The sequence below is a fragment of the Cyclopterus lumpus genome, chromosome 4 (genome assembly GCF_009769545.1).
Source record: "Cyclopterus lumpus isolate fCycLum1 chromosome 4, fCycLum1.pri, whole genome shotgun sequence".
NCBI lineage: Eukaryota > Metazoa > Chordata > Actinopteri > Perciformes > Cyclopteridae > Cyclopterus > Cyclopterus lumpus.
Window position 1 is genome coordinate 4,474,989 of NC_046969.1, and position 24,228 is coordinate 4,499,216.

The window sequence follows — 24,228 nt, forward strand, 5'->3', positions numbered from 1 at the left end:
ACATCGTTCTTTTAGTTGTGTCAGAAAAAAAAACCAAATGAATCGAACTGGTACAGCAAGATTCACACAGACACACATCAAGACGTATGTGCCCTACCATATTGAAAACTACAGTCGATCGCACATCCACGCAATCATACACACACACACTAGAGCCTATGATACAATATCTTGAGAAGGCATTAAGGAAATCTCCTCAAATAAATATAAATAAATTAAATCATATAAAAAGAATGGGTTAAAAAACATAGAAATTATGTTAAATACCGCACACATCTCAAATGAATATCATAAACAGTACTTGCACATAGACAAAGACCATATGGATGCAAAGAAACGGGTACGTTTTGTAAACAATGACAGACAGACAGAAAAGCGGGTAGACACATTCACAAATCATTAGTGAGCAGAAAGGCCTGTTGGGGCTCAATGATGGTGGAGGACTTGCTCTGTGGGGTCAGGTGGGGTGGGAGGATGGGCCCTGAGGGAAGTACGAGCATGCCGTGGCTAAACGTTATGCATTGGGCCTCATTGGCAGTGCTGTGCTCACCCCTATACCACTGTCATGGTTCAGGAGGGCTGTGGTCAACATGGAATACTGTGGATGAAGGGGACATGACCAGATTTCCTCAAGAGTACCCAATGCTAAAGATAATGTTAGCAGATGCTAGATAACAATCGCAGTTACTAATAAGTATTAAGTACTACTTAGTATTTAACTCAGTGGACTTTAATAGCACTACCACGAACCATACATAGACTGTATATAGGAATTGGACGTAGTCATGGTGACGTCACCCATTGGTTTGTGGGCTGCCGCTTTAAAGCCTTGAGTTTGAAAATTCTTTCGTCGACATCTTGGAATACGGTCGTCGCCATGTGTGTCAACCATGAACAGAAGTTACCATATTTTGAATGTGGAGGAGTGACGTAGAGATGGCGTATATGACTCTGTTAGCAGCAGCGACCTGTCAATCACCTTGTATCCCCGCCCTAAAGCATACCCTGCTTTATGGTCTGTTTCACTCTAAATGGACCATAATGTACTAAATGAACATCATGCTGTATTGAAGAAGACTATAAACTAGAGATTGAGACCATAAACTCATGTTTACAATGTTTACTGAGGGAATAAATCAAGAGAGAAGTAGACTCATTTTATATAGACTTCTATACAACCAGAGGAGTCGCGCCCTGGTGGTCAGGAGAGAGAATGCAGCTTTAACACATGAAGCATATACTTCTATACAACCAGAGGAGTCACCACCTGGTGGTCAGTAGAGAGAATGCAGCTTTAACACATGAAGCATATACTTCTATACAACCAGAGGAGTCGCCCCCTGGCGGTCAGTGGAAATAGTGCATGTTTTAAGACGCTAACGCATTGGTTTCACTCTGCAAGTTGCTGCCCGGAACCATAATATATAAAGCTTTGGAAAGAAGAAATAACACTCTATGTTTTACAAAATGAAAAGGACTTGGCAAGAACAAAAAAAAACAGGGGTCTCTGTCTGCTACAATTGTATGTGGTCTGGTATGACCAGTATTTTATGGTCGCTAATGTCAGCTCATTTAGTCAGTTTGATGACTTTATTATTATTCTCGATTTACTCTGTGTTTTGGCGTCCACTATTACCCCAGAATTGCCACTTTGTGATGATTGTTTGGCTGATTAGCCAGTGGGGGCCAATGTGTGTCGAATTATTTCCAGAAAATAATATTAAAGAACATAAAGAAAAGCGCTTGGATTAACCAATTATAACTTAATAATGGGCTGATGAGCTTCCTAGCTTTACTCTAGCTAGCGGTTGTGACTGAAACGCAGCACAAGCCAACGGCCTCATTTTAAAACAATCCCACGTGGAGTCTCTGGGTGAAACCTCTCCAGACAAATAATCATTTTAGCTGCCTGTGACGGCTTTTTGTAATTGTTTTAAACGCGAGTGAAGGGCTTAATTCTACAGGAGTGTCCTGAACGCCTCGAGTTGAAATTAATTCAACACAGAACGGAAAAGTGTTTTATTTGATCTCTATAGTGACTTGAGCTACACGACTTCACCAACTGTAGCTGCTGTGATCTTAACAGAAAACAGTTAAAGAATGTGTGCGGTACAGGTCAGTTGTGTACTATTAACAACTTTTTAGCATACATTTCAAAGGTTGTGTTTAGCTACGTTTGCACTTTTTTGTTGGTTGCTTAGCAACAATAACAAAAAAGAAAGAAGCAGCCAATTGCAATACGTTCTCTCTCTCTGATCAGGGCCATACAGCAGACAAGACAATGTATATTAGACTTTTATATGCGACTAGGATAGACTTTTCTAAATGAGATGTAAGATGCATTTAGGCCTTTAGGGGAAACTTAAGACGTTTGGTTTTTTAATGGCACTTGGAACACAGTCTATGCTAACGTGTCCACAAACCCAACATGGAGGACGTGTTGGAGCCTTGAAGTTAAAACACAACTTGGGGTGATTTGGTGTCCCTGTTCTGAGGGCTCAGTGGCCAACAGAGCTCTATCACCTTATCGCTGGCTGCTTTTACAGCTACACTTTCATCCTGTCCCATTGAGACGGTGCACACTTTGAAGCAAGATTCCATCTACTAAGTTGTGGCAGTGTAACGTGCCTGGTGTCTGGGACGGACAGGCCTCAGTTAGGCTTTACATCTTGTGGAAATCTGGTGCCGAACCCTCTGAATGCATTGCTGGGCCAGTGTATGTGTGAGAGGCTTTTAACACTGTGGCAGAACATGTGTGTCATACATGTTTGAATAATCATCCGTCTTGCTGATAATTCCTGCTTCCTGTTAGATGCTGTGTTACACCGCAGAAGGAGGAATCCCCAGGGCAAGACCTTTCAATCTAAGTGTTTGCATGAGCTGATATGCGTGTGCAGATTGACAGTATGTGAGATAAAGCAGGGAAACCAAGGTCACAAGCAGTTCATATAAAACAAAGTTTGGATTTAAAATTAACCTTCAGGTCCTGAACTCTGAGTGTGCCAGTGACAACGAACATGTATCCGGTGAAATGATGAGATCCCTGCTAATTCCTTCATTCTTTACGTGTATTCTGTATTAATGCATGTGAAGGCACACACAGTACTGTAAGCATATGAAAACCTTGGAACTCCAATACGGGTGTATGTAAATGTCAATTAAAGGACTAGAGAAAAAGAAAAACAGCTGGTTCAACTCAAACTGTACTCTCGTGAAACTCCAAACAAGGCAGTTTTGTTAGTTCCAGAAAAGTAAACATGTCGGAGAGGCAAGGTGTGTGTACAATGTGTGTGCACGTATTCCTGTGCTGGGTGAGTGTGACTGGGCCTGTTTAACCCCATGGAGGGGTTAAAGGGAGCGCAGGGGAGGCTAAAGTATGGATAGTGTGTGTCTGGGTGTGTGGTGGGGGGGCTATAGGATGCCATCCATGAAGCTGGTGTCCAGCCGCTGGATGAGCACGCGGATGAAGGACATCTCCTTGCGGGTGTTCTCGAATATCACCCTGGGGTCGTCGGACTGGCAGCGCAGACAGTTGGGGGCCATCACCATGGCCAGGTTGTTCACATCCATTTTGGTGATGGTCACATTGGCAGACTGGGCAAACACCTGAACACACGCAATGCAGAGCAGAGGAGTCACATTCTAGACATTCTTCTGGGCTAATGTTTACTTTTAGCCTATGTGACTAACATGTTTTTCTTTTCTCCGCCAAGAGGATCATATGCCAGTTTGCGAGTGTCCGAAAATGAGTGTGCACCTCCTTGCCCGTCCATGCCTAATCTCCCATTTTGCTGCAGCGAACTGCATCATATTTTGGGTGACCAGTTATGGCTGCATGCTCAAGGACCTCTCGAGGTTGTGGTGACTTCACACTTTCTTTAAAACCCTTTTTATTGCCATTCTTAATCTTCCCTCACTGCTTTTAAGTAGGGCCCTCTAGTGATGTTTCGCTAACAGCTAGCAGCTAGCAGCTAACGGAACTACCAGTACATACTTGAGTAGGTGAGTTATATTTTCAGATGAAATGTCTTTCACAACGACTCTTGTTTTTAGGTTTAAGTAAGGTTAGCCAACAGCAGTGTTTATTCAATCACACAATACGCAAGTCGTCGTTGTCGAAGCACCAGGAACAGCTAAGTGCACCTTTGTAGTTCTCTTTGATGATGCTGCTGGTGGAATGCGACACCATCCATAGCTGAGTGTTGAAGCCATGGTAAAGAGGGTTGTTTCACCCAAATAGCACAAAACAACTCATTATCTTCTGTCTGTTATCCGTGCAGCATTTTAAAATGTTTCTTTATGTATTCAGTGTTCATGTGCCTCTGGATGATACACAGTTAATACAGTTTTAATAGAAACTAGTTCTACTTTGGTAGAATGTTACTGCTGTTGACAAACTAAATTACATTCACTTTTTTTGTATTGCAGTGGAGGCAGAAATGACACGAATAAAACCCAAACTGATCCCATGAGAGGGAAGTGGGCTTGACCAACACATTATCCTTAATGTGTTGGTCAAGCCTCGGCAGAGAAGTAAAGGACTCCATCAGCTTTTTATTTCTTTACTTCTTTGGCGGGGGTGGGGTGTTCTTAAACGCTTTCAGTTAAATAATTTTTAAAAAGGTACGTTTAGGGGCGTATATGTTTGATTGACAGGTGTCCTGTTCTATCTCGGCTCCAGTGTTCTCCCCTTAGTTATTACAGAAAAGTGTCAACGATTAACGTTGATATTAATATTGTTACATTGTCCCTCACACAGGTAATGATATTGGTGTAGGGCTGTGTGTGTGTGTTACCTGTAGGAAGCGGATGAGGTAGCAGAGCACCAGTTTGTTGATGTGCGGCAGGCCAAGCACCACGGTGACAGCGGCCTCCGGGTTGTCATAGTGACTGATGCACTCCTCGTAGAACTCATGGGGGATGAGCGGCTCCTCCAGCTCCCTGTACCAGAGCTTTAGCAGAGACGCTGGGGACAGGCGGACACACAGGGCAGCATGAGAGCATTCAAGTTATCACCTCCTGTCCATGGCAGCAGTGTGGAACCAGAACCAGGTTCTATGTAGACCAGCTGTGTCAAGTAGAATTGAGATCCCAGAAGAGCTGAGTAAAAGTCATATATACTGGACTATAAGATCCATTCCAGGAACACAGAGCATACATTTAGAGAGTTTATTGCGCAATTGTGTATTGTGATTTAATACCCATAAGGTAATATGTAGTGATAATTCTGTGTGTGTGCAGGTTAACTTGGTTTGCAGATGATTGTGCAGTGTTTCTAGCTTCATGGGACCTGACTTGTTCTTACTCTGCAGGGCAGCTCTGCTCTCGTCTGGGCATAAAAAAGAAATACTCTTTGCTTTATAAGAAGTAAATCAAGAGTGTATTCTGTGGAGGTCGACATGTGTGTGTGTGTTGAACTGTAATTAAGTAAAGTAATGATGTCATTGAGCAACTGGGTGTGAGGACGAGAGTAGGGGACGTGGGGGATTGCACAACTCGAGACATCGAGGGGGATTACGACGCCGGACACTGCCGGTACTCAGCTGAGGACAATAGAACATCCTTCCGGGACAATAGAACATCGTCCGGGACAAACACCGGGATCCTCTGCTCACGGATCATAGGACCCCGATCGTGGACAGGAATTGGCTGACGAAGATTCTCATCCCCCACGGCCCACAAAGGATTAAGGACTGTTTCCTGTGACATTGTACGGAGTCAAGAGGATCGCAGACAGACTTCTTTTTCCTCAGCACGAGGAGGCAGGTGTTCACACCGGGGCCGGCGAAGGCATCGCCTCCTACCCCTCAAAGGATCAATTTCACAAAAAGGACCTCCACCCAGTCTCCACCCAGTCAGAAATGCATGTTATGATCAAGCTGTAAGGTAATCGAATTAAGTGAATAATTGATCTGTTGCTATGCCCCTGCTAATAATCCTGCTATAAATATATAATCTGCCGTTAAAGCAATGTAGTCCTGAAAGTTTATCATATGAAAGTAGTGAAGTGTTCTTATGGTTGTAAAAAGCTACTAGTGTGTGCCTAACATCAATATAACTTATCAATACAACAGTTATTATAGTTCCTAGTCCACTAAGCAGACCCTTAGAGCTTATTCCTGGCTATTTAAACCAATATGGCCCCTCACCAAGAGCCATGGTCCAACCTTGTACGGAGATATGGACCCTTTAAACAGAGAGATGGTAAAGTAGATAGCCCTGTGGGAGGGGCTTATCGCCCAGATCTAACAGTGTGTGTTAGTTTTTACCTGGGATGTGCGGGTCTTCCAGCCCTGTGGGGATTTTCCATTGATCCACTTGCAGCTTGAGAGCATTGACTTCATCTATGTCCCCCGGTACCCTGGAGGTCAAAGGTCACAAGTTCACTTCAACTTCAGCCCCCTTCACCTGTTACTGTCTTTGCCTGGTCTCCTTTCTATATATCTTTATACCTCTGATCTCTACATGGTTGTAAAGAGCAACAACTCAAGAATCCTGCTGACGGTGAAAGAGACAACTGAAGCTGAGCTTTTCTGTCAAGAAAGTGGATTCAACCGTGGGAATCGACTCGTTAATTAAGGTTCCAACGCCATCAGGAGTTTAGATGCAGCCTAGGAGAAACACTGGCATCTGATATCCAATTGAAGACCCACATAGTCCTCTCTTTTCCATTCTGCTCACAGTTCCCGTCTGCTCCCTCTTCTACTCACCTGAAGATGCCTTCCATCTGGTCTCCGTTGAGACCCAGAACCTCTTCGGAAAGGCGGGTTTGCACCCAGGGCAGCTGGTTGTCAGGGTAGCGCTCCTTCTGGAGCGCCATCACCTCATCCAGGGAGGAGCCAAACATGGAGGGACTGAAGATGGCATTCCTGGCATGCTTAATCTCCTCCACACAGGGCTTCTGTAGGCCCTAGAGAGAGAGAGAGAGAGTTAATACAGCGGGGCAGGTGAAGGGTAGCGTGGGTTCTTCAAGGATGCGGGTCACATATTCAGACTTCAGTGAACAACATTAGTCCATCCACAGAGCATGCTGTGCTGCTAGAGGTGAGCAGCTTAACACTGTGGAGTCCTAAAAGGGACAAGCGACCTCCGTCAGCGGCCTGCTGAGATTCTGGCATGACCATGAACGAACATGAACACGAAAACGAACATGAAAGTGAACATGAAATTGCTACGTTGCTGCCTGCTGAAGACAGTGGGAAGGCACCATGGCAGCATTTTATATTTGAGTCATTAATGAGGGGAAATACAATGAATCCAGGAGAAGCTTTATTTTGGGGACAGATCAAGTCATTGTGACTTTGCTGCCATCTTCTGGTGTACTGGAGTACTTCAAAAGTAAACTACTAAGGCTTCTAATAAACTGATATTCTAAGTTCACCACACATCTCCATCCTGCACATGTTAAGATGCTTAAAGGGACAGTTCCCCTTACCTTAGCAATGCTATTCAGTCTAGATTGAGTTGCCTCGTGTTGGAGACACATCATCCCGAGAGATGTCAATCAAAAATCTCTTCCCACAAATAGTGATCCGGTTACTCGTGTGTGTGTGTTTGTGTTTGTGTTTGTGTGCATGCTCCAGTGTGTGTCTCTGTGTATTTGTGTATGTGTGTGTAGGTGTGTATATGTATGTGTGTGCGTGTGTGTGTGTGTCAGAGCCAGATAGATCTTCCTCCTCTGTACCACAGAGCGCCGTTGTTGTCCAAAGAATATCAAAACCCATCGATGAGGTGTGTTACACCTTCCTTCGTCATCATGAACATACACACACACACACACCTACACTGGAGCACCGCTGAATCCACCACTGAAAATAGTCTCACACAAAGAAACTAGCTTTCTCCTGTTTGAGCAACATTTGCTAAAATAATCCAGCGATCAGCTGTCTTTTAAAAATTTGAAACCATATATTTGTTTGTGAGCAGCAGAAACATAGAAACTATACTCTAACACCTTCTCTTGTTCTTAACTGGTTTGAAGACACGTACCTTCTTGGCACCGGTCAGAGCAGCTTTGGTCAGTTTCCTGTAGCAGTATTTAGCGTAGCTGCTGATGGCCACTCCTGAAGAACAGACATATTTACACCGTTACAACATTCCCTCATGAACCAGATAACCAATGTTTTCTTTGAGCACATGCAGTCCCTGAACACACATTATAGCACAGAGTAACACACATTTATGATAGTCGTTCACACGGACATTAAGCTGTAATTATGAACAGTTTGAAATGTCAAGCTCAGACTGCAACCATCTCTAAAACACATGTGATTTGAGTTACTTGAGTAGATGTTTAGAGTTCAGCCTTATTGTCAAAATAAGAATTAATATGTTGTTATGAAACTTGGAAACAAGAAACTTCTTTTAAGTGAGTTAAGATGTTTTTTTCTAATATTTTGCTCTCAATTTAAATCTTAAAAGCAATGATGTAAAGAATGAAGTCAATGTTGTCAATACTTCAATATTTCAAACATGAATTGTTTCTTTCATTGTTTTTTTAGTTCTTCCATTCCATAATCCTAACTAGGGTCAGGGGCGCTGGAGCCGATCCCAGCTGACATTGGGCGAAGGGGGGGGGCAGGCCGCCATCTCTGAGCTCATATAGAGACAGCCAACTATTCACATCTACGGCCAATGGAGTGTCTCCAGTTAACCTGAACATCCTCACAGAAGGGCCACCCGGGATCGGGGGCCCCTCTTGCTGTGAAGTGACAGTGCTGGCCACTGAAATGCTATCTACTATGTCTGTCTCCATTGTACATGATGTCGCTCTCCGTTTAGGTTAAACAGTGTTCACCAAACCTTTGAGCTCATTACCGTTATTTCTCATTCCAAACGAGCTCCTCACAGGACAAAGACGAGCTAAGCGGCGTTCTGAATGTGAGCTGTTTTTACACTGTGGGAGACAGTAATCTGCTGTTCCCTCTGTCCCCCGTAGGGGGCAGCAGGGCACCAGACTCAAAGCAAAGTGAGAAAGAGCTTCAGAAATGCATGGTGGTTGCTGATAAGACTGAAGTCCTAAATGGTGCTTCGTGTCAACAAGGAGCTTTCTACGGGAACTGATGTTGTACATGGGATTGGTTGGATTGCATATCTGTATCAGTTGACCCTCTTCTCTGATATTTCATTCCCCAGACTGTCCTCAGTACAGCTGTAATCAATACAACCCCAACCCCCCGCCCAATATAATTTTTTTTTTTTTAAAAAGGCAGAATCTGCATTATGACTGCATTGATTTGAAGAATTAACACCAGGAAAAGTAACTAAATTGACCGTGTTGTGTCAACGGCTCGTTCCAAGGTCAAGAGTGAACTTTGACCTTGATGGACATCATGTGACATGATCAGAAGGTGAGAAAGTTGTCTGAAAAGGTTTTCAGCTGCATTGTTCTCAAAAAGGTATGCTGATGTACTGCTCATGTCCAAGAGCAACCGTGTTGTAAATTAAACAACATAAAGAGGAGGGAAGGTTTTTTAGTAAATGTGTCATATCTTATTTGTTTTCTTAAAATATCTGCCCCAAACAACTAAAGCATGATTATCACCTTCATGGTTCTGTTGAGGGAAGTCTAAGCACTTGTTTAAAGGTTTTTAAAGATGGTGGTCTATGATTAATTTATATATTACTGTCAGTGTATTCATGTTTCAAGGACTGTACACCTTTCTACCACAAATATATATATATTTTTTTATTCTTATTTTTTTAATTTTACCTTCTGCACTATTGCATGTCTTAGATTGTAATTAGTTTTTACATTTTAATCATATTGAATGAGCACCTTTGGAGGGACACTAAGACTTTCATTGGCAACGACTGCTTCCCTGTAATTGTTGTGCCCATAACAATAAAGAAGTTATTGTTTAGCAGTCTGTTTTGGGTTGTTTGTCTTTGTTCTCATCTGCTCAGCAGCAAACAGACAAAGTTAGAGACTCAAGCGGCATTTAGCAGCAAAAGAGACCAAAATACATTTCCAGAAGAGACCAAATGGGAGTGAACATTGGACTCCAAATTAATAATTACCCCCAAAGTCCCACAAATAGTTATTGCAGGTTTAAATACTAAAATAGTGACATTGTTCCACATGTTTTTGTGATATAATACAGTGGACCAAATTGCTGGTCAAAGGGGCATTTTATTTTGAGGCAATCCGAGATCACCGCTATGAAAACGTGTCTCAGAGTGTATGCCGCTCCCTCACCCTTGGTGTCGTTGAGAGGGTCCGTGTGTCGGCAGATGTAGCCCTCCAAGTAGGTGTGGAAGCGGGGCGTGGGGGGGAAGAAGGCCAGGCAGATGGCCATCAGCTCCCAGCCTCGCTCCAGGCTGTCGTAGCGGAAGTTCTCTGTGGTCTGGCGACACAGCTGGATGTAGAGCTCGTCGCGGAGGCCCTGGTTGCTCCACCCGCGCACCACCACCTGACGGGACATGGGTGACTGTCAGCTGTCTACACAGGCTGCGTAATGACTCGCCCTATAGGCAATGTGACCCTGAACCCAAAGGGATGGATGGGTGGATAAGTAGCTGGTGAATATAATGGAGCATTGTGCAGCTAAAGAGACAGATATCTTTCTGTGGAGCCGGTGGAGACCTAAGACGGAGCTAAAAGAGAGAGAACACAGACTTAAATTCATCAGGTGGACTAAGAATATTGCTCTGGATCTGCTAGGTATGTTTGCTAACACGTCAATCAACTGATAAGGTGATAGTACGTCAATGCTGTGTTTACAACTTGTTCTGCTGGCCCATTGGACCTGGCTGTGTCTGATGCCTCCTGCCTGGTGAGCCGGCCTCCTGCCTTGGCCCTGCTGATGCACTTTCCTGATCGGATGTGATGTCATGGGACAGGTATGTCGTATGTGTACAGATTGTAAAGGCAAATTTGTAATTTGTGATATTGGGCTAAATAAAATAAACTGAATTGAATTGAATTATTAGTTAGTTCTCAATGAAGAATGAAGCTAATGCAGCTATGCCTGAAGATGAAGTGTCGGGCTCAGACCAAGGACATCCACCACAGAGGCACACAAAGGTGAGCCATGAAGAGGTTATTGAGATAATTTAGTGTGAGGACACTGGAGGGGGTCAGGCGTTTCCACAGACCTCCAGAGCCACGCCGAGGGAGTCAACCTTGGCGCGGCGGTCTCCCATGAAGGTCTGAATGAGCTTAAAGATGTCCACCGCTTCCCTCTTCACAAGGCGGTCGGAGGTCACAATCATGGGCTTCTTGATGGGCTCACTGCTCCAGGCCAGCATGTTGGCGATGGACACCTTTCGTCTGAACAGACCCTGAGAAAACAAGCCGGGGGTGGACAGAAACCAGAGGAAAGAGCAGGAGAGAGGGTTAGATGAGTGGCAGAGACACAGGAAACATGCCATTTGATGTGCTTGGATTGTTCTCATGTGAATAAATTAGAGAAGGAGAAGGCTGTTTCATGTGGAATGCTTTGAAAGTGTGGCAGGAAGTGGCTTCATGCATCTTGGACGGATTTAAATCGGCCTTGAACGCTTGTGAGGTGGTTTGAGACACATTCTAGCCAGATGTTAAAAAGGTATAAATGATGCAGCTGTCTCTGCAAGACGCATACATAACCTTTACTCCACCCCATAGTGTCAGCAGGTCAGTAACCAAGCCGTGCCCTCACTGTCTTTCATACAGCAGACATTCTGACTGGCCAACGCAGGGAGAAGCCCAGGGGAATTATTTACAACAATCCACTTACTTACTCAAGCCATCTCCACCTCCTTCCCCACCAGCAAATGCAACTCATTTCTATCCTTTTTCAACGACAAAATCATCACAATTCACAATCAGCTGGCTGCCCCCTCCCCCTCTACTACCACCCCCCAGCCCTCAACATGATCCTCCCTTACTTCCAATCCATTCACTCTCATCCTTCGGTTTAATCACTGAAACGAACCTCTCCTCCATAGTCTCCAGCATGAAGACCACCACCTGTGCCCTTGACCCCCTCCCCTCTTCCTTAGTCAAGGCCTGCCTCCCCTCACTCTCCCCTCTCATCACAAACATCAACTCATTGCCACAGGTCCGCCGGTGCAAACACTCTGAAGACCATCAGGACCAAGCGCCGGTTCTGGGGTGGCAGGGCTTTCTCAGCTGCTGCACCCCCCCTCTGGAACGCCCTCCCCATTCACATCTGTCATGCTCCCACCCTATCATCATTCAAATAAGCCCTCAAAACTCATCTCTTCAAACTGCACTCTACCCTCCACTATATGACTCATTCCTCAGAAGTTTTCTTTTTTTTTACCTGAAATGTTCTATTTGTTTGTTTGTTTGCTCTTTGTCTTTCTATTTAGTTTAGTTTAGTATGTCTATGTCTATGTTTTTTGAAAAGCGCTATATAAATTCGATGTATTATTATTATTACATTTATGACGGCTGCATGCCATTTAGGTTGGCTAGCTCACTGACATGGCCCGCTAGGGCACTTAATGGAATGGGGCAATCGTAATGACATTATTTACACCAGCATCTGGTGTGAGAAGGGTCTCCTGTGTCCTCGCTAGAACAACACGAAAGCGCTGCAGCCATTTCTACACAACCGAGCTGCTGTGGCTCTAAGCTGATCCCTGATCAGTTCAACAACTGAATGATCTGTATTTTAAATACACTTCTTTCATGTGTCTGTGTCACGCTAGCTGAACTGTTATTGTTACAACTGCTGCTGGGCATTGTTTGTTCGTTGGCAACCATTTCAGGTGCATCAGCGCCTCCTTCTGGACCAGAGGAGGAGTGACACTGAGACGTCTATGTATCCATGTTGCCAAAGTGCAAACAGAGGTGACTGTTATCTCGTCTGAATTTTATAGGGCCAAATATTCAAATCACAGACCATAGTAGCGTTCAGGTAATGTACACCCCTTCTACGTGGTATATACATGTGGAACATAGATCCCCTGTCCACTCAACCAATCAAAAGATCCAATTTTTTCCCCCAAAGAAATCTCAACACGCTCCCATGTTTCTGAGGCTGGATCTTGAGGCTAGAAACAAGTTTGGCCCATGTGTATAGAGGTTCTTTTCCTTCACGTTCTGCTAACTAAACGCAGCATAGTAACCCAGTAACACTTTACTCTGTACAGGATGTGATATATGAGTTGAAATGTGGAGCAGTTCACTTACACTTAGATAATAAACTATTTCAAGATATTGCTCAACATTTTATGAGAACAATTTTTGGAAATAGTTAAAGACGTAAACACCAACAAAAGTCAGAAACACACATCTTCTCAACTACCTGTGTGTGTTTGTTGAAGTGCTTGGACGCCCAGTTCTCGATGTCCGTCTCTGAGGAGGGCTTTCTCAGGGTGAATTCTGGGAAAATGCCACAGCTGGCGCTCGGCATCATGTTCCTGGCATTTCGGCTGGCCTCAAACTGGGCGCAGGCTCCGAGGTCCTCCGACTGACGGGTGAAGAAACGGAGGAGAGAGGAGGGAACACGACATGTCATTCATCTCTGCTGCTGCTGCAGAATGTTTAGCTGAGGGTTTCTGTGGCACTCAGAGGGAGCTGACTGGGATTATTACTGACGCGTTAATACGTCAATAAGCACACGGTTATTGCAGTGCAACAAAGAAGCCCTTTATTCCTCGCCGTCTTGATTGAAATAACAATCGAAGGTAGCGACTGTGGATCAACAAAACAATCATGTAATGATTCAAAAGCAGCCCCAAACGGCCCATATATACTGTGTCCTGTGGAGAAGACAGTAAACATGAATACCATACCTAGTATAATGTTGCCATGGAAACATGTTTTTTGAGGATGCATTGCGTTGTATTTTGGTGAAACTGCCCATGTGTGGAGTTCTTTCTGCAAGTTGAACTAATTCACAGGGAGCAGTTCTAACAATCTACCCATTGGATGGTGAGCAGATGGAAATGTTGACCTGATGTTCATTAAACTCTTCACTTTGCACTTTGGCCCCCTGAAGGCCTTAATGAGCAGTTGGATATTAGTGTGTAGGACGTGGTGCAGAGCGCTGTAATAACACTGCTTCAGGCTGGCTACCATAGTTTTGCTCTCCGCCGCTCACGTTAATGTAAAAACGTATAAAACCTTATTTAGAGCAGTTTGCTTTGTACCTTCTGTGCTGCTGTAGAAACACAGCGGACTACTCCGCTATGTCGATATGAAGGGTTTATGAAGAGATTATGACTGAATATTATAAATCCATTACAGCTCTTTGATACTTTAATACTGTCATGTCTGACAGTATTATTGCCATTAGGACTTTTGTATATTTCATTTATATTACTTATTGATTATGTTTTTTTTATTTGTTGTTTCTTTTCCCCAATAATAATTCAGAATAATAATCAATAAAAAGAGTTACATAGATAATAGACAGATGTGTCCTTTATGGAGTACAAACTATTGAGGGTACATCATGATTTAAATATATATATATATATATATATATATATATATATATATATTTTTTTTTCTTTTTTTTTTTTTCTTTATATTTTCTTGAAAATTAATGTAGCCTACATTTTTTAATTTGTGTTTATGATTATTGTATTGGCTTACTACGTTTCGACTGAATTTGCAACAGTTTTAGTGTGTATGCTGTTATTTTCCTTGGCATACCATGATCTTCTTTATGTACCTTTTGTATACAGTGAGCCTTGATATATTATCATGTTTATGCTGAATACATAATGGCTTTATTTACTTGTGTACTTGTATATGCATTGTGTGATTGTCTGAAGAACAGAATACAAATCCTTCTTACGGAAGTTACTTTTTTTTTTTTAGTTTCCAAAAAAAACAACTTCCTGATAATCTGTATCCGTGGCAGGACTATGCTCAGCAAATTAATTAATTGGACGTTCTACCTGTTTGTTCTCACAACATTACAGGAGCTTGGTACCCTTGAGAACTCAAGGGTACCAAGCTCCTGTAATGTCAACAGACAGTTCTACATTGAAGAACTATTCTGGAACCCATCAGTCTTTCTCTGTTGTTGAATAAAACTCTTGTTTGTTCTCTCTAGACTCAGCAGACTCCCCGCTTCACGCTCTCATCGCTAACCTCGAAGCGTTGCTTTGCTGAATTTAAAAAAGAAAGGCAAAGTGAGAGAAATAAAATGGTGAGATCAGACTGGCACAGATGGCTAAGTGCTAAGTGCTTTACAGCCCTCTTATGTCCTCTGAGCCTCTGAGGACTCCCATAAAAGCGCGTCATCATAGCAACTGCTGCGTATGTGTTCATTTCATGTCTGTCTCTGTTCATCACACCTAAACAACTCCAACATTTGTCTGTTTCCATACAAATACAGATTGAGTACAGACTGGAACTCATCATCACATCACACATTCCTGGCACACAGAGACACATTGACGGGTTTAACCAGTGCTATGACTGACAGTTTTGGTGGCAGGATGGTCAAAACAGCGGCCTTATATGTGTACCATTGCCATATAGCGACAATCGACAATCGAATAATCATATAATCGACATCGACCATTGTAGCAGGCTAACTACCGTGTTACCGGCAAGTTGTGGACCCACTGAGGTTTAGTAGTAAAGACTGAAACGAGCAGTGGAGTAGTAACGGTAGTGCAGAGAGGCAGAGTCAAGGAGTACAATGTAACACCTCAATGCTTCATCCACACACGCAGGAAAACACATGCCACCAACTTTGTTCGGCATATTTTATGTAACTAGTGTAGCCATGAAAGCATAGTGGAAGCTAGCAAACTAGCTCGCTAACTAGCAGACAGCTGGCTAGGTTACTAGCTTACTAATTCCCCAATGCTTTACCGCTGCACTGGTTAGAGAAAGTTAGCCGGTGGTTAGCGGTAGTGGGTGGTCTCTGCTCCCTTCCTATCGCCCCAGAGAAGGACAAGCTATCGAGCTGATTAGCAGACAGCTGGCTAGGTTACTAGCTTACTAATTCCCTGATGCTTTACCGGTGCACTGGTTAGAGAACATGAGCTGGTGGTTAGCGGTAGTGGATGGTCTCTGCTCACTCCCTGTCATCCCGGAGAAGGACAAGCTATCGAGCTAACTAGCAAGCCATTAGTCTCTTACTCGTACCAGTGAAATGGAAAACAGTTCCAAATCCGTTTCACTCCTATTCTATTTCTATGACTGTATCAGATGAGCTCATGACTTTGTCCAGTTGTCGTGGAAATGTCAATGTTCAGGTTTCCTTTTCCACGGCTCACTTTAAGTTTGAGCGTCTACATTTACGTTTGCTGATGGAGCTCACATGGTATAAAAGGATTGTGAAGCATTTCCAGTGCTGTATGTATTATGGCATGATGTGCATACAAAGATGAGCTGCATGAAAGAACAACATTTTCTTTGTTCACCGGATGGAGGCATATCATTATAACGTTGTAATAACAGGTTCAATAAACACATTTGCACATTCTTTGTTTTACTATTCTAGGTGTATATATATATGTGTGTGTATGTGTGTGTGTGGTGCCACAGGCGGCAGTTTGACTGTTACATAAGTCAATCAAAGGCTCAGCAGCATTACATGAAACATCCATGAGTTTTCACCGGGGTGGTGGTGTAACACGGCACAATATCAGACCTGACTAGTAACGCACTGCTAGTGTGTGTGTGTGTGTGTGTGTGTGTGTATGTTTGGGTGTTTCAGTGCATTGACAATAACATACTGGATCTCCAAAAATCCTTTATTTTTCATAAGGAAAGTCTGGTTCCTAACCTGAGACTTGTTGTCTTGTTGAGACTAAGTAGTCAGAGAGCTGAGAATCACTTCATAATAAACTGATGGGTATTGAATGATAACTCTTGTTTGTCAAAAGTTGGGTCTTATTTTGGTAGTTTTTAATATGATCAAAGTAATTGCTTGGATCTGGTAACATGGAGACATCACCACAACAAATTTGAGGCAAGAAACACAACCAGAGAAAAGGAATAATGACCAAAATAAGACCCAAGTTGTAATTTAGCTATACTCATTAATGTGGGCATAGACTCCCAGCATGCAGCAGTACCTGTGAGGGGTGGAGGTAAGGCTCGGGGGAGGCCAGGTTGGTCTGAACGGAGAGGCTTTTCTCCAGCAGGGCCTGGGGGAAGCCCAGCCGATCGAAGGTGCTGCGTTTCCAGTGGTGGCCGACGCTCTGCGCCAGCGCCTCGTCCTCACTGAACGCCCTCACCACCGGTCCCGGCAGCGGCAGGGGCAGCGCCCCGTCACTCTCGTAGCCATCTTTGGAGCCCTGGGCCCCCACCCCGCCGCCCTGCCCTGAGTCCCAACTGCTCCTCTGTTTCATCACCTGCTGGGCCTCCCACGCCAGCCTCGCCTGGGCCAGCATCGCCTCGGACGCCGTGCCCACAAGCTCCCCCTCTGGCCCCCCGCAGCGTGCCAGCTCCTGTGGGAGGGACGGCTTGCGGCTCTTGCGTTTGCGGTTACCCCCGGGGGAGAAAGCCCCAGGACCGCCGGTGGAGGAAGAGGAGAGGGAGTGGGTCTGACTGGACGTCCAGGATATGGAGTCCTCGTAAAGCAACCTCTGGCCTCCCTCTCCACCCTCCCCACTGTAGTCCAGCAATAGGCGGGGGTCCCTGATCAAAGACTGGCTGTGCTGCAGAGTATAAGATCCCCCATACGAGCCACCAAAGCCCCCTGTAGTGCCGTAGCGCAGCAGACGGTCGGCGGTCTTGAAGCGAGGGCTGGAAGACGATTGCTCCACATACACCAGCTGCTTGACGTACTCCTTTCCCACAGGACTGTACTCTAGACTCTGGGTCTTTTCTGGACACTTCTGCCGGGTCAAAACCAGCTGGCCGTAGGGCGACTGGCTCTGCTTGGGGGAGTGATAGAGGGGGGCTGAAGACTTGCGAGCAGGTGACTTGCCGGTGCCGTAGAATGAGTCGGAGAGGTGCATGTCAGTGGGCGGCTCCTCATAGATGGGTGGGGGCTGATACTCTGACGGCGGCTCCTCATATAGCGGGGGTTCATAGCCGTAGCGGGGCGAGGGGGGCTGGGAGTCGGCTGAGGAACGGCGGTGGGTGCCAGTGCCGCCCAGCTCGGCCCGCTTCAGGAAGGGGGACTGACGGCGGTCAGCATAGAGTACGGGCGAGCCGGCGGGTTCCGTCGGGGGGTTCCCTCCAGAGGAACGGCGGGTTCGTGAGGCGGTGCCCCCTCCAGAGGGAGGACCGGGGGTGGGGGGGTCGCAGGGGGAATAACCATTGCCCTGGTGGGCCAAGAAGCTGGGCTCTCTGTCCGTCACCTTGATCAGCATTCGCTCCTTAGTACCCGTGTTCCACCTGAAGGGAGAAGTCCTGAGAGGAGAGGACAGAAGATCAGGGATCAGGGGGCGCACTGATAAAGACACCACAGGAGCTGGAAATACTTTAAATAAGCTATTTTATTATCATATCCTTTGTGCCAACTGTAATAATAATCTACTTCAACTTTTTGGCAGAATATCATGTTGTTCTAGTCAGGTTATGCATAATTACTAGTAATCTGACATCTAGACTGCATTAAAAAACAAAACGCAAGAGTCTGCAAAGATGTGGACAGTGACGTTTGATCCAGGACGTCCAATTTGGGTCCAGAATCCATGAGTTTAAAGGCTTATCAAATGCCACATGATTTAAAAAAGGTTTTCAAATCATAATCCAACAATCAGGCTCACTCTACACAGTGATTGGTGTGAAGGGTTCTACACTACTGGGTTAGTGTTGGACGAACAGTTGTCGTGGTCGGAGCACATTGACGGCATTGCCACTAAAATGGGGAGGGGCATAGCTATGACCAGAAAGTGCTTTGCTTATTTAACTCTCTATTGTTTGTCAGGTGTTACAGTCCTTGGTCTTTTGTCACCTGCTATAATGTCTGTTCATATGGTCAGCAGCTGCTAAGAAGGACATGAATAAACTACAACTGGTTCAAGATGAGCACTCCAATGTTCAACGAGAACTAATACTGCACTCTCGCCTGTCATGGTTCTCAGTGGAAACTAAACTTCACTATAGCCTTCTCATGTTTTTCAGAAAGGTAATATTTAATCAATATTTCTTCAATCAGTTACAATATACATGTAACAGACATAACCATCACACAAGGAACGCTAGTTTAGGTCACTTGATACCTCCTACCCGAAGTAAAACCTCCTCAAATGTAGTTATTTTTAGTGCAATTACTGCTTGGAATTTACTCACTCAACATATGTCTCATACAGGTAATAATTTATCATTTAAAAATCAATTAAAGGCGCACCTTGGGGCATCAACTTGACAGTTTCCATCACTTTTGTAGTCATTTAATCTTTCTTTGTATAAATGACTGATGTACTGCACAATATACATCCCAGTCCTCGACTGCACTTTATTTATTTTATTTATTATATTATTTTATTATATTTTATTATTATGTTTGTACTATTTTTAACTGTTTGTTTCACGTCATGTAAGATTAGCGGCCGCTAAGGCATCAGCTAACGGGGATCCAGTTAATAAACTAAACTAAAGCGCTCTCTCTCATTTGCTCTTTTTTCCTTCTTCACAGCTACTTCTGCCACTTGTCGAGTGCAACATGAATGTCTTTAAGGAGAGACTATTCAAAAGTATGCTCTTTTATCCACATGTGTTCAACTGATTGCATGATTGTATTTAACCAGTTGAAATCCATTGAGATAAAATCCCCTTTGCGATGGCAATCCGGCCGAGAGGGCAGCGAAGTTAGAAGTCAAGCGCACATTGATTATTAAACATACAACCAAACAAAAACTAAACCAAACGGAAGTTTTCCCATCAGCAGAGAAGGTTGAACCAACACAGCGTACGAGACATACAAGACTAAAAGGCAACAAAATGAACTTATCACATCCGCTGTGTAGCTAGTGAGATGAGGGACTGATCTCAGATCATTCATTCATGAAATAGACTCATTCCACACACATGGCCACTTAAAGCCCAGACAATCATCAGATTCTACAAGTCATCTGTTCAAATACAGACTTTGAGCATCTGTAGATGGGTAACCTGCGTTCGACGGCTTTGTACGAAGTCACACATAAGACTGTTTTTTACAAATGGTCATTTTCTCTTTGGCTGTAGTTATACGTATTAAAACATGTAAATGACAACTGATTTGAAAATGTTGTTTTTCCTTTTAATAGTTAGAGTCATATTGCAACTTGGGCAAATTAATTTGAATATTATATATATATAAATAACATATGTAGATATTCTATCTAGTTCATTAGTTTACATTCACTCAGTGGCTCCTCTCACAGGCAGACCATACCCTGGCATTGTTTGCCAGACAACAGCTCGGAAGAGGAGGAGGAGGAGGAGGGGGAGCGGTGTGGGACGCTGGAACAAGAAATGAAGTGGGCGCGAGGGACAGAAGTGTGACATCGATTGCGGCATTTGGCCGCCCCTTCGTTTGCGAATACTGATCCCCGGGGCGGGTGCTCAATTGGTAGCAGTGAGAGTGTTTGTGTGCTTGTGAGAGAGGGAGGGAAACAAAGAGGGCTGGATTAAGCATTATGGGGCTGTGCTGGCATCCATCATGCGTCCATCCATTCCTCTGTTCTTTCATCTGTCAACCTTTTCTCTCTCCGCCTCCTACTCATTACTACACAGCGAGTGTTGTTCTTACCCTGCTTATCCCTACTTATCATTAATTATTCACCATCATTTGACCTTTGAATCGATACACTCATTCCAGGCCTTCTTCCAGACCGTCTCAACCTGCAGAGTCTTCCTCTTCGTCTCACTTTTCTTCACAGAGGAACTAGATTATATGTCTCAGTGACATTTCACTGAGGTACCAAGGTACTCGGTGTGTGCATGTTGATTGTGCCATTGGTATAAAACAAATTAAAACAACTTCAGTTGTTACAGGACAAAACAGCTGGTCTCCGAGACGAGCCACCTTCACCTTCACCTCCACTGCCAAACGCCAAACCTATAGGGCGATGGCGCTCTTTTGTGGGATATATATATATATATATATATATATATATATATATATATATATATATATATATATACACACACACACACAAGTTACACAGCATTGCTTTTTGTAGGTGTAGCTATGAACGGTGAATGAGAACAACCTGATGTACCTTTCTAAAGAGAAACTGTGTTCTAATCATTTTCAAAGCCTTTGGTCCATAGCTCAGTTCATGTGGAAGAAGGTTAGAATCTGTTGTTAAATGTGTTGGTAAAAATGCTTTAATTCCAATGACAAGCCAGAATCAATATTCCCTTACAATCAAATTATTTATGAATCAGTGAGGACATGAACTTTAGTCGTCATGCTTATGAAAAGTAGTCTAGCAAAACCAAAACCTATACCCTACCAGGTAAAAAAATATTTCCTTTAAAGATGTACAAATCCAAATGGATCATGTCTGAATAGTGTGTGTTTAAAACACGCCGCCGTAGCGGTTAGCTAGCTTGTGAGACACTCATAGGGCTTCTGTTTACATGATGGGTATCCAAAGATGTACTCTAGTGAAGCAATATTCAATTCAATTCAATTCAATAGCGCAAGTTCAGTCTTCATCAGGTTCATCAGATTCATCAACTCATCACCAGGTCTGGCACCACCAGGTCTGGACTCCACGTGGGGGTCTATCTCGTTGCTGATCGGGGCAGTCGGCCCTCAATTACAAATCTCCAGTCCAACACCAAAGACTCTGAGACTTCATCATTTCATATCATCTGTTAACAATAAACATTATCCTTTCTTCATATGACTAGTCTCTCCTGATTGAACCGGTAACAGTACATCTTTAAGGGTACTGGTACTGGAACTGGCATGGTCATTTTTAGACCAATACCCAGCCCTCAGCCAGCCCTACAGGGAACTGATGCGTTGTGGCTGTACTTCCATGTCATCATGTTAAACATCAATAACAACACAGCTGCTGTAAGTAGCTTGTATTTTTGTTGATTTTGGTCAGATGATGTCGTGACAGTACAGTTGCGTAAAATAATCATTTATCTACAGCTCAGCAGCTGGTTAACGTAGTATTTATATAAAATATAATATATATAATATATATATAATATATAATATAATATTATTATTTATACAATAAAAGATCACACTCTTTAACAACAGAAACAACAAAAACAAAATGCACATGGAACCAAATGAACTGCATTCTGCTGTATTTAAACGGAGAACAGGAGGGCAAACATCTAGTTTTACGGTGTATGTATGCAACACACATCCTTAAAAATTAATTCCACAACACACAACCTGCGGTAACAAATACAGCTGGCGACGGAGACAGCAGCCCGTGTTCTGCTGTGCATTTTAACTCAAGTCTGAGTTAGGAGCATCCAGTGGGGGTCTTTTCAAATTCCCTCTCAGCGGTGTTAAAATCATTAGTTGATGAATCAGCAGAACAATCATCGATTTATACAATCATAACATTGACACAATTTGTATACATGTTTAAAATGTATGCATTAATCAATAATGAACAACAAACTCGACTATTAATTACAGGACATAGCATGGCGTTGGTAGACCGCTGAATAATAATCACAACAAAAGGAGTGATGAGAAGATGCATAATGCTGCACGAGACCAAACCGCATGTGGGAAAGTGAGTTTGTGTCTGAACGTCAGAATGTTGGAGACGTTTCTGAGACCAAAACAGATTAAAAAAAGAATGAATGAAATAGGGTTTGTGTGTATGAGGTTTACACGCAGTCCAGACCATATGGTTACTCCACCGGCTCGTTGCCCACCGCTGCTCTGTGTGTGTGTGTGTGTGTGTGTGTGTGTGTGTGTGTGTGTGTGTGTGTGTGTGTGTGTGTGTGTGTGTGTAAGAGAGGGAGACTGAAAGACTTGGTAGACACTTCACATACAACCAGATCCAATAAGGAATGTGTGAGAGCAGATCTCCAAAGCCATCTGGACTGACAGTCTGCAGCTGTGCCACCAGGCCTCTCACCACACACACACACACACACACATGCAGCATCAAAGAGTTTCTTGGACCATCCATGAATAATTCTCGTTTACAGTAATAGCCACAGAGGAGGCAGGTAAAGACTTTGTGCACGAAGGGGAGGTGACAACTACAATTCAGATTTGTATGTACATTTTTACATCAAGCTCAATGTGCATTTTAGCCTCATTGATTAGATATTGATTAACCCAATGATTAAGCCAATGGGGGAGTTACCTCACAGAGCACAATGTTTTGGGGATCATTTTTTTATTCTTCCAATATTTTTGGAAACAGTGACCAACACAGTCATCAGCTTATCCTGTGACTCATTCAGCGGAGGCCTTGATTGGCCATATTTGAATCTGCGACTTGTTTACCGTTTACACCAGTTTTGCTTGCCGAAGAACTACAGCTTCATGTTACTGAAGACAATAACAAACACCCTGCCCCTATCATCCACTCCTTCTTCCATACGGTTTTATAGTGGTCGGCATCTGCTGGATGGTGCCGCCCTTTTTCCCCGTCTGTTCCGGCATTGCCACGGCATGTGTGAAAAGGCGGAGGGACGAAAATGTGTGTGTGTATATGTATATATATATTTATATATATATATATATATATATATATATATATATATATATATATAAAGGTGATTGACTGGTGATTATATACAGTATATATATATATATATATATATATACTGTATATAATCACCATTTCACTATTGTGGATGTGTCTTCTTCCTCCCTGAAATATTTACAACTGACCCGCTGACCAAATAGAGCCTAAAAGTCAAAATATTGACACGTAGACCAATTTCTTCTTTCTTCTTCTTAAATAAAGCCTCTGAGTTGTTTATCAGTGGAAAGCTTTTATTATGAAGCAGAAGCAGGAAAAGTTGGGTTTGCATCAGCAGCTACTCAAATACCTTCGGTATTTTTTTTACCTCGACATTATTCTCATGTTTTTGTGTCTCAGTGACTAATGGGGACAAGCAAGAGGACAACGTTGCAGCCGGCAGCCACTAAAAGAGCTGCAATGTGATGGCAACTTACGTACGTCCACTAAAAGGGCTTGTGTTGGCCTCCAACAGGTAAAGACTGTTATTAGAAGCTTCTGACAACATTATGGAAACAACCTGCACAGATACATTTTTCTTTACCTTTAGCTTGATCCGGTCTGTTTGTTGTTGTGCATCTCGCTCTGAGTGGTTTTGTTCTGAAATCAGGTGTGGCATCCACTTTGTTGCCATCAGCTAAATATTTAGCCGATGAAATTATTTGATATAACCTACGC

At 43.5% G+C, this 24,228-nt stretch overlaps 1 protein-coding gene across 1 annotated transcript in view; it reads right to left on the minus strand.

The window, feature by feature from the left end:
- Nucleotides 1–1,319: 1,319 nt before the first annotated feature.
- The window catches only part of arhgap39 (Rho GTPase activating protein 39), a 70,165-nt gene continuing 47,256 nt past the window's right edge, over nucleotides 1,320–24,228 (minus strand). The window contains exons 3-11 of the mRNA XM_034531566.1: nucleotides 16,999–18,283; nucleotides 13,257–13,421; nucleotides 11,098–11,283; nucleotides 10,199–10,412; nucleotides 7,990–8,063; nucleotides 6,711–6,910; nucleotides 6,270–6,361; nucleotides 4,797–4,966; nucleotides 1,320–3,606 (exon numbers count right to left, since the gene is read on the minus strand). Coding sequence (XP_034387457.1) covers nucleotides 3,412–3,606; nucleotides 4,797–4,966; nucleotides 6,270–6,361; nucleotides 6,711–6,910; nucleotides 7,990–8,063; nucleotides 10,199–10,412; nucleotides 11,098–11,283; nucleotides 13,257–13,421; nucleotides 16,999–18,283 — 2,581 coding nt within the window. The 3' untranslated portion in view covers nucleotides 1,320–3,411. The remainder of the gene's footprint in view (nucleotides 3,607–4,796; nucleotides 4,967–6,269; nucleotides 6,362–6,710; nucleotides 6,911–7,989; nucleotides 8,064–10,198; nucleotides 10,413–11,097; nucleotides 11,284–13,256; nucleotides 13,422–16,998; nucleotides 18,284–24,228) is intronic.